This window comes from Salminus brasiliensis, chromosome 1 (assembly GCF_030463535.1).
Source record: "Salminus brasiliensis chromosome 1, fSalBra1.hap2, whole genome shotgun sequence".
Taxonomy (NCBI): Eukaryota; Metazoa; Chordata; class Actinopteri; order Characiformes; family Bryconidae; genus Salminus; species Salminus brasiliensis.
The window spans coordinates 1481615-1491758 of record NC_132878.1 but is presented as its reverse complement, the minus strand read 5'-3'; the positions used below and the strand labels follow the sequence as shown (position 1 = coordinate 1491758).

The following is a 10144-nucleotide window of genomic DNA, read 5'->3' as shown; positions in this document are numbered from 1 at the left end:
CTCTTCTTCCTCTGTGTTCCTCTATCACACACTCCTGCAGTACATTTGGTTTGACAGATTTGGGAACACATTTTAAGTTGAACATTTCTGTTGCCGCTGCCACAGAACTGGTAGCGGCAACAGCTGCCGGCAGCACAGGAACTGGTAGTGGCAACAGCTTCACAGGAACAGAAGCAGCTGAAACTGCCTGAACTGGAAACAGGGGCAGTTGACACTGCTTGCCTTATCGTAGGCGCAGACGCCACTGCCTGGACAGAAACAGAGGCGGGCTGGGCCGCAGAGACAGAAACAAAACAAAGGCAGGCATGACACCTGTGTCCCCTGTGTTACTCCTGCCTTTATGAACCTGATTGGTTGGTTTGTGCTTTGTGAAGTATTGCCACTGTTCTCATATTTTTTTCTGTAAATACAAGAAATGTACATTTACATCAGCTTACATTTATTGTTACTTTTTGGTTACATTTTGTTTCCTTTATTTAATGATTACTTTATTTTACAATTATTTTATATTATTTTATAATAATATTTTAATCGTTGTTTTTTAAGCGTTATTATTTTCTTGTTTCTTGGGGTTTTGACCCATCAGCATAAGAAATGTTCAGTTTACAAATGAACTGGATTTACTGAGACTTTTGGGCTACTTTGGTGTTTTTTCCTTCTAATTGTGTTGAAAAATAAAATGTTCTGTTTCAAAGCTTCTAGATTTCTTTTTAGTTTGTGGTTCATATTTGTCCATTTTTTTGGTTTCATTTGTTTTTTTCATGCACAAATGTATTAATACAAATAAAACTAAAGTATTAAAATAGATTTTATAATATTAACTTGATTCAACATCCATTCAAGTACAAAACAGCACAGTATAGTAAAAAGATGAAGCAGCTGCTGAGCTAAATGTAAAACATGATGTGATTTCCAGCTGTGGCTTTAGCTCTAAATGGAAAAGAAAGAGCGCCACTGTGTGAAGCAGCGACATTGTCCTCAGTTTCTGCAGGTTGTTTCTAGTCTGCCGTTGGCTGTTAACTAATCTTTTCAGTGTTTGAGTTTATTGACTTATTAAGTGATGGACTGGCTGCGAGCTAATGTTAGCCCTGCCTGCACAGAGCGGATGAAGGCCCTGCACTGACGAAGTTCAGCTACACAGTCGACAGGATTAAACTGTCCCTGCAGGTGCTGTCAGCAAGGCCAGGAATGATGTGGCAGAACATCTGGATTAGACTGTTTATTGTTAGGTTTTGTGTTTTTGAAATGCATAAATGATCTTACTAAAACTAAACGGATGCTTTATTGGTTCTTTTTGTGTTTTTAAGTAATTATAAAAATATAATATGATATAAAGTCATGAATTCATGGTTGTAATTATGCTGAACTCAAGTCGCTCAACAACTTGACGTAGAGGGAAGCGTTTTCAACTGCGTGAAAAAGAGCTTTTCACCTTTCCCTTGTAAAGTCATAAAGAGGGCCGGATCTGTCCTGGGGTGCTTCTTAGACCCAGTGCAGGTGGTGGGAGACAGGAGGATGACAGCCAAGCTGGAGAACAGCTCCCACCCCAAGCATGAGACTCTGGCAGCGCTGGGCAGCTCCTTTAGTGACCGGCTGCTTCACCCCAAGTGTGTGAAGGAGGGGTATCACAGGTCCTTCCTTCCTGCTGCCGTCAGACTGCACAACCAGCACTGCTCCCAGCGGACCACATACACACACACTTACACTACACACACACTTACACTACACACACATGTTCAGGGAACAGAGGTCCCCCAATGTAACAATACTATGTGCAATACCACCTCCCCCCCACATGTGCAATTAAGAGTAATTTGCAATAACCTGTAAATAATATTGTTAATTCGTTTAATTCTTATTTACATTGTGTCTATAGTGCAAATTATTTATCTACATTTTTTGTAACTGAGTGTCTTGCTTTCCCTTTCTGCTGTGACACTGAGAATGTCCACACTGTGGGACTAATAAAGGATGATCTTATCTCATCTTATCTTAAACCAAACATCAGCGTTGTTCAGAAGCCGATCAGCAACAGAACCCAGCATAAATATGTGTTGGTCAGGAGGGCGTACAGGGTTCTGAACATATTCATTTACCACACAACTGGATAGAGGTGATTAAAAAATATGTAAATATCAAATAGGAATAGTAATGTAGAATCTATACATTAATTCTAATGGTAACATTGTTTAAACATCTACAATCACTGCACATGTTACTGAGCATAAAATAAATATATAAAATTATACATATATATTTATGAAGCACAGTATGAGAGAGAGACAGTAACAGTGTGTATGGTATACACAGTACTGTGGTGTACTGTTAGCAGTCTCTCCACTAGAGGGCGGTGTAGGCTGGGTGCTGGATCAGGTCAGGTGACTGAAATGAAAGTGAAAGGAATTCTGAGCTGCTTCTTTGGAGAAGGAGAGGAGAGAGCAGATATCAGAGCTCTGGATTCACACTGTAAGTTCATTACCTGTTTAAACCGGATCATGTAGAAGATCACTGAGCTTTGATCCAGGGACTTTGTTGGTCAAGGTCGTTGAAAAGCTGGTCATCCAGGTGAAAACATACCCTATACTGGTAAGCTAACTGGTTAACCAGCTATTGCTCAGCTTACTGTATGTTGCATTTGATGTTGGTCACAGTCCGTCACATCATCAGGGTTCAGCTTCAAACCCTGTATTTATACACCAGCCACTGTCTGAGGAAGTCCAGGGGGATTATTAAGAACCCACCCACCCAAACCACTGCCTGTTCTCACAGCTGCTCAGCGGCAGGAGGTACAGAAGCATGAAGACCAGAACCAGCCGGTTCCTAAACAGCTTCTGTCCACAAGCCATCAGGTTGCTGAACAGCCAGCAGCACAGTGTACCGGCCCACAGTCCATCACCAACTCCTCTCAGCTGTCTCATTTTGCCACATATCACGAGCCTTACCACCTTGCCATCAGCAGCCGGAGTCCAGGAGAGCACACTTCTCCGGGAGGGTAGATGGCGCTCTCTCCACTCATCGCTCTTAAAGTGATGTTGGCTGGCACAAAACTCCTGAACTGATCAGAACCTGAAGTGAAGCTCCTGCAGGAGTTCAGAAAACCCGAGCTCAGCCAAAGAAATGATTATTTATATAAGTTTTAAGTCAAAATCGTTCTTTTTTTTTTGTTTTGTGTTCACTCCACTGGGCGACAGACCTCCGGACAACAGACCTCCGGGCAACAGAGCCCTGCTTTGCAAAATCGTGGGAAGTCTCCACCTAAGGTGAAGACAGGGCGTGGCAGCATTTCTCTGACCCACCTCTTCACCGGCTTCAGGCCGAAATCAGCCTACAGGGATGGTTCACCGCTGCAAAGCTCCAGATTTCTCATCAACAAAGTAACGACATCAGGTTTCACTGCCAACAGCGGTGCATCGTAACGTGACTGTGATTTTCCATTCTGACACCTCACCTTCAAAAGCTTTCAGTCACGACCGAAGGCAATAGGGCACAAAAACACGGTCCAATAAATCGTAGTAGAGGGCAGGGCAAAAAGGGGTCAGAGGCCAAAGGAGCAGTAATAAGACCAGGGCAGAAAGTCCAGAACTCCACAGTCACAGAGACCAAACCCAGCAAGATCTGGGGACGGCTCAGAACTGCAGTGGAGGAAAGTGGCAATGCTTGGTAAGGAGTGGCTGAATGAGGGAGAGTATTAGTAGAGGCTCTAATGAGGGTAATGCAGTAAGCTGTGAGAGATGAGACTCACAGCATTCTGGGGAAGAGTACCTCTGGTGGCTAGATGGAGTATAGCATGTTTCAGAATGGTTTGTTATACCGAATATCAGATGCTGTGAATTTCATTATTATATATTTTTTTATGCATTGATTAAATAAATATCCTATTAATTATAAATCATCCTCTCTTGTGTGGTTATGTACATATTCCGATCAGGTCCCTGACATGAGTGGACCGTCCTTCTGGGGAGTAAACTTGAACTACTACAGTTAAATAAGTAAAATTGTGTGGTAAGATGAGTCAGGATTCATTTGGACCGGTCTAAACTGATCTGTTGATTTAAACCATCATCCAGGTCCTGGGCGTTTTTATCAGAGTAATAACTGATCAGATAATAGTTAATCAGTCAATAAATGAATAATTTGATGGTTTAGTAGTTAATAATGAATCCTTAATACGTTATTATTATTATAATTACTGTAAAATTATTATACATTTTATAGATCATAGATCTGATTATAGAGTACAGCCGAGCCTCTGAACTCTGAACAGTTCACACAGGACTACTGACTCAGCAACCTGCTCGGGTTCCTTCTTCAGTGTGAATTTAAATAGCTGGAAATGTGTCTCTGGTTCTGGTTCTGGTCCTGTCTCAATAAAAGTCCCACATCCTACACTTCCTGTGTTCTGGTGGTTTTGCACTTCAGTACTGCAATGGTCTCCTAACTACACAGGAGCACTTCACCCCCCTTCTGAAATCCTTACTGGAAACCAGTATGTTACAGAACAGTCTGTAAGGTATTATTACTGGTCTGTAAATCAGCTAAAGGTGGAGTAGATGATTTTCTAGAACCTTCTACCTTCAGCACTCCTTCTGAAGCCACTCCCTAAACCACATGAATGTGCAGGCCTGACTCCGGGAGAGTAGAGAAGAACACAGCGGAGAGGAGAAACATCCCCTTCAAAGTCAACATCGACTAAAAGACCCCCGTCGAACACACACACACATACACACACACACACACACACACACACACACATTGCTAGCTCACTAACAGCTGCAGTTCGTTCCCAGCTGCAGGCATTTCACCGTTTATTCAATCACATGTTCTTATATGTTCTACATCTTGTGTGATTTCTTGCAGGCGGCTGAAGGTTTATTCATTTTGCTGATAAAGCTCATCTGCAGCAGTGGTTTAATAATTCTGGATGTTCTGGACTTGTACATGTAGTTCATGCTCACACAGCCTTTTTAACCATCTCCACATCATCAGCACCCCCCATTCTTCAGATATACTTGCTGAAAAGGAGCAAAACAAAACCTGGTCAATAAGATGACCTCAGCAGATAAGCAGCAGAGACTCTTACCCCCCATTTCTCTGCTTTCTCAAACTTCACCACCTGGAACACCGCCACTGTGGACGTAGCTTCTTCTCCAGCTGTCCCACTGGCCTGGTGCTCGACAGGGCAATACAAGCAGTCAGAGAGTGGGGGTGGAACATTTCAGGCCTGTGATTGGTTGAGGGAAACTTGTAGGTCATTAAACTTGAGAATGTCCATCTACTGAGGAGTGTGTCGTTGAGCTAGCAAGCTACCTGGCTAATACCAATGTTAGCATTTAAAGTATATTAGCCTTGTTTTAGTCACTTTTCTATATGAACATGACATTACATATTTCAGATACTGACTCAATGTAATTGAATATAATATAATGTAATGTAATGTAGAATAAAGTTGTAAATTGTGTGTTTATTTATTTTGCTAACTCTTAATTTGTAAATGCATATTTAGTAAATGTGATACATGTACAGATCTGCCTGGTCTGAACTTCATAAGGATTGTTATATTGTCAGTTAACATAAAGTAAATTCATAGATTTTCACCATTCATGTTCACAAACTTCAGTTTCTAGCTATTATTGTTGTTTTCAATATTAATTTTTGAAGCGTTGATTGATTATAATATAATAATAATAATAATATAAGAAGAATGGTCATATTTATACAGCAGGATATTTATGTTGATTCAAAGCTGGAACGTAAACATTTTTTTTCAACTGTTTAACTAATAAACATTGTTTCAATGTTTTTTTCACCACTGAAGCAACAGCTGAAATGATTTCAGACACAATTCAATGTTGAAGGTCGATCATGGGACGCTTCCTGAAATCTCACACCTCACTCCAGCTCAGTAGGGGGAGGAACTGCAGCTAAAGTTGGTCTGTCCGCCAGAAGCCGAAGAAAAGAAGACCACACCTGGATTCCTATAGTGTGATGAGTCTGGACAGAAGAGCGTCCACGCTGAAGAGCTTTATAACTAAAATGGTATTTAAAAAGTGAGTACAGTTTTATTACTCTTATTACTTTACACCATCTATCCATGTTCTGGTGTGTGTGTGTGTGTTAGCTAGAACTCTGCTAGAACTGAGTCAGCTGAGATTTTCTTTGTGAAAGAAAACCTGGATTAAGCCTAATCGTGGACTAAATTTCAGAGTCAGTGACCCTGACTTAGTGACCCGGGGTCTCTAATCTCTTTAATTGAGAGGGGCTTCAGTTCCTCATCAGCATTTAGCATCAGGAAGTGACCCCGTGGCCAGTCAGAAATGACAGCCAGATGCCAATCCTTCACTTAACCCTCGCTTGAATTCGAGATTTAGCTTTTTTTGGGGTTTGAGAAAATAGTGCAGTGACCTACGGAGTCCGACGTCTATAAATAAGTCTATTAGAGGTCACTGAACACCTCCACACGGTTTTGGGAGAGTGGGTGATGAGTCAGGCCTGCAGTTAGCACCATGCTGATTGGTGTACATAAGCTTGTGTGGTGTAGTGGAGTGGTGGGGATTCTCCTGCATGTCCTCTTCTTCCTTCATCCATAAATCTGATGCTGTTTGATCGTTGACTCTCTTCTTTTTCTCAGGTTTTTAGGACGGGGGGTCCCCCTCTCTCTCTTATTTACTGTTAACTGTGTCTGTGAGTATTCCTGACTTTAAAAGACTGAATACACACTAAATCTGATCGACAGTTGGAGTATTTATCTTTATAACTCCGCTGGACTGTTTTGCAGATGGCATTGCTGATGCAGTAAACCTTACAGCTCCACCTGGTGAAGATGTGCTGCTCCCGTCTCCCATAATAACCGATAAAGAGGCCGTCAGGTGGCGCCATGGACGAGAGATGATTTGTGATCTAAGCAGAGACAGAAATTACATCTGTCCGGGGAGGTTATACAAGGAGCGTATAACAGTAGATGTGGAGGAGCTTCCAAAGGGGAACTTCTCGATCATCCTGCGTAACGTCACACCTGCTGACAACGGGATCTATAAACTAGTCTCTGCAGAGAACGGAGAGAGCACATTAGCAGCTGTGAACCTCTCTGTCCTGGGTGAGCATTATCTGCATGTAGGCTGGGTGATTTTCACCTAATTCAGTGGTTGAGTTCAGGGTTTGGAGGTGTAACAGTAATCAGGTATATCATGGAATTTAAAATGAGAATTATTATAAAGATCATGAAGTCTATTAAGATTTCTGATTGATTGGTACATGATTGGATTGATTAACATGATGGTAGTTCTGCTCTGTTGTAGCCCAGTACAGTTTAGCTTACAATACAGTGTGTATATATACAGTAAACCATATATACACACACAAACACACACTGCGCTATACAACATTTAATGTAGGAGAACCATGAAAAATCCATCATTCCATGTGTGCATTCTTACAAAAGCTGGAAGTATGAATGATGGACACTACTCATCAGGGTTTAGTGACCTCATGGCTGGAGCTGATCATCCTTTAGAGCCTTTATCCAGCAGCGCAACAGAATGTAGCCTCTGCATTTAACCCATCCATGACTACTGACTACTGAGAGAGGAGAAAGATGTCCCATCACTACACTTTATAGTGGTTGCCATGACTACAACACAACCTTTTTAAAGTGTAAATAAGGTCATGTGAAGGTTCAGCATTGGTTGATGTAACTTTCACTGTAAGCCAGGAACAGGAAGCTTCGTTTATGCGACTGCATTTAAAGAAGTGAACAACGTAAAACATCTGTCTTACAGAGCGCACTGGAAGCTCCATCACAGCACCTCCACCAGGAAACCTACAGATGACACCTACTTCCACAAACACCACCAGTTCAGCTTCTAAGAACGGTAAGTGTTACAGGTTGAGCAGCTAACACTGATGTTCTGGCTCCATTAGGTCATTTCCAAAGGTCAGACTAAGGCTTTTCATGAGCTTGCTTATGGTGGGGTTACACACAGCATTTACAGTAGTACCTAAACTGTAGCTTTGAGAGTATAAAGGCTGGAGTGGAACCCTAAACCGTACACCTTCCGTACCTTTGGGGAGTATACAGTACACATGGCTGGCAAATTAAAGCACAACCAGTAGAACAGTGTGTTAGTAAAGCGCTGGGCATCATAAACCACCAGCTCTGATTCTCTGATTCCTCTGGAACAGACCTGGACCACCGTTCCTCCAAGAGGTTTTCCTCGGTTGGTGGTGTGATGATGTTGGAGAGTGCTGTCTTACACACAGTGCCTTACCAGCAAGCAATGTAGCATCACATTGAGAAGGCCCTCAGGGTGGATCGTGGATCAACAAACTGCAAACCAATCAGCTAGCAGCTCCTGAGTGCCTTAGCTTTTGTATTTTGGAATAAAGTAAATGTTCCACAAAACCAGCAGCTCACAGCAGAAGCAACGTAGTGCTGATGTCACTCGCCCACATTTCATCTTAAACCCTTTTTAAGCTCTACATGAGCACTTCCCGCAGCTCCCGCAGCTCTCTCACTTCCACCTAATGGATTCCTTTTCCCTGTGTGGGCAGAGCCGGTTTATGGAGAGCCAGGCCACGTCTTGTTTTCCCCATAGTATGAAAACATGACTGCACAGCACCAGAGGGAGCCCATGAGCGAGTCCTCAATGAATAGGGTGAATGGAGTCAAACCACACTTGTCCAGAACCTTTCCTTAATTGTAGACAGCAGAATGATGTCCTTTCATACCTGTATGTACATTTATAGCATTTAGCTGAAGCTCTTATTACAGAGGAGGGCCAATGTAGTGTTAGGAGTCTTGCTCAAGGACTCTTATTGGTGTAGCACACCCAGACCGGGAATCGAACCCTCGTCTCTGACATGGTGAAATAGTGGAATAGCTTACTGGCAGCTAGTGGTTTTATCTGTTGCGCCACACCAAACAGGTATGTACAGACCTACCTGTGTGTTACAGCCAGTTTCAACAAAACAATTTAAAGAAATTTCTTTCTACTTACAAATGTTTCCTTTTGGACTTGCTCAGAAGCACCATCTAGTGTCTGACCAACCCGGAAGACATTCTCAAGTGGTAGTTCAAGTTCTCCCCTCTACCACTTCTCTGGTAACGTCAGTGAGTTACAACATGTTTAAATGTTAAACCATCAAATGTCATAGCGCCACCTGCAGAAGTGGGGCACTCATAAACTACAGCCGAGACGAAACCGTTGACAGTACGTGGTTTTGGCTCCGTTCGAACCCTGCAAGCTTTGTTTTGCTGAAAGTATTACAAGACTAGAAGGAGTCCAAACCCCAGGAGTGCTGCAGCCGTCCACATTTAGAACTGAGCGGTTCTGTGTGGAAGGACCTGTTAGAGTGACAGAATTGTCTCAGTGTTTAAATTCAGTGTTGATTAAGTTTGATCGTTGTGTTTTATCCCACAGATGAACTGATTGCAGGAGCAGGAGGAGACTGTGCTGCTGTAGTTGCTGTTGGTCTGGTTGCTGTGGCAGTTTATCTTATATATAAATATATAAATAAACCTAAAGAACAAAATGTTACTTTAAAAAAGATATCTAATTCTGTAACTTTTTAAAAAATAAATAAATACAAACTATTGTAATAAGAAATAAAGAAAATGAACAACATGGATGAAATAGTTGAACTGGTTCCATACAGAGTGTATTGTATAACCATGTGTGTGTGATTTACTTGGAAATCTTCTGAAGTTGAGCATTTACTCAGGCAGCATCACTGCTTACGCAAAGTTCTTCCAGAGTTATTAGAACTTTAGGATGTGTTTCAGCTCAGCCAGATTAATCAACATGATTCTGCATTTAATGTAATCTTTGCTTCATTAAATGACCTCTATCAGCAACATCGGTTTGTGTTTTTAATCACAGGAAACCCTTACACACACACACACAAACACACACACACACACACACACACACACACACACACTCTACAACATGTGCAGGTGAGCTGCATAGTAACACAGTAATAATAATAATAATAATATTAATAATAATAATAATAATAATAATTGATGCTTTTAAACCATTACATGAATGCTGTGAATGAAATGTAATGATGGGAATGTACTTGTGACAGTGGTGAATCAGTGGGAGATGACTGTGGTGGACTCGTTAATGAGTGGACGAGCAGAATC

At 41.8% G+C, this 10144-nt stretch overlaps 1 protein-coding gene across 2 annotated transcripts; it reads left to right on the top strand.

Moving 5' to 3' along the window:
• Positions 1 to 2427: 2427 nt before the first annotated feature.
• On the top strand, positions 2428 to 9802 carry LOC140571299 (uncharacterized). 2 transcript variants are annotated; one of them, XM_072692676.1, is made up of 6 exons: positions 2428 to 2466; positions 5816 to 6047; positions 6629 to 6681; positions 6776 to 7093; positions 7776 to 7868; positions 9417 to 9802. In XM_072692676.1, the coding sequence occupies exons 2-6, from the start codon at positions 5986 to 5988 to the stop codon at positions 9566 to 9568; spliced, it is 678 nt and encodes a 225-aa protein (XP_072548777.1). In that variant the 5' UTR covers positions 2428 to 2466; positions 5816 to 5985; the 3' UTR covers positions 9569 to 9802. The 2 variants fall into 2 exon arrangements, with proteins under 2 accessions (XP_072548777.1, XP_072548775.1); XM_072692674.1 differs by having other exon boundaries at positions 2440 to 2586.
• The last annotated feature ends 342 nt before the right edge of the window (positions 9803 to 10144 follow it).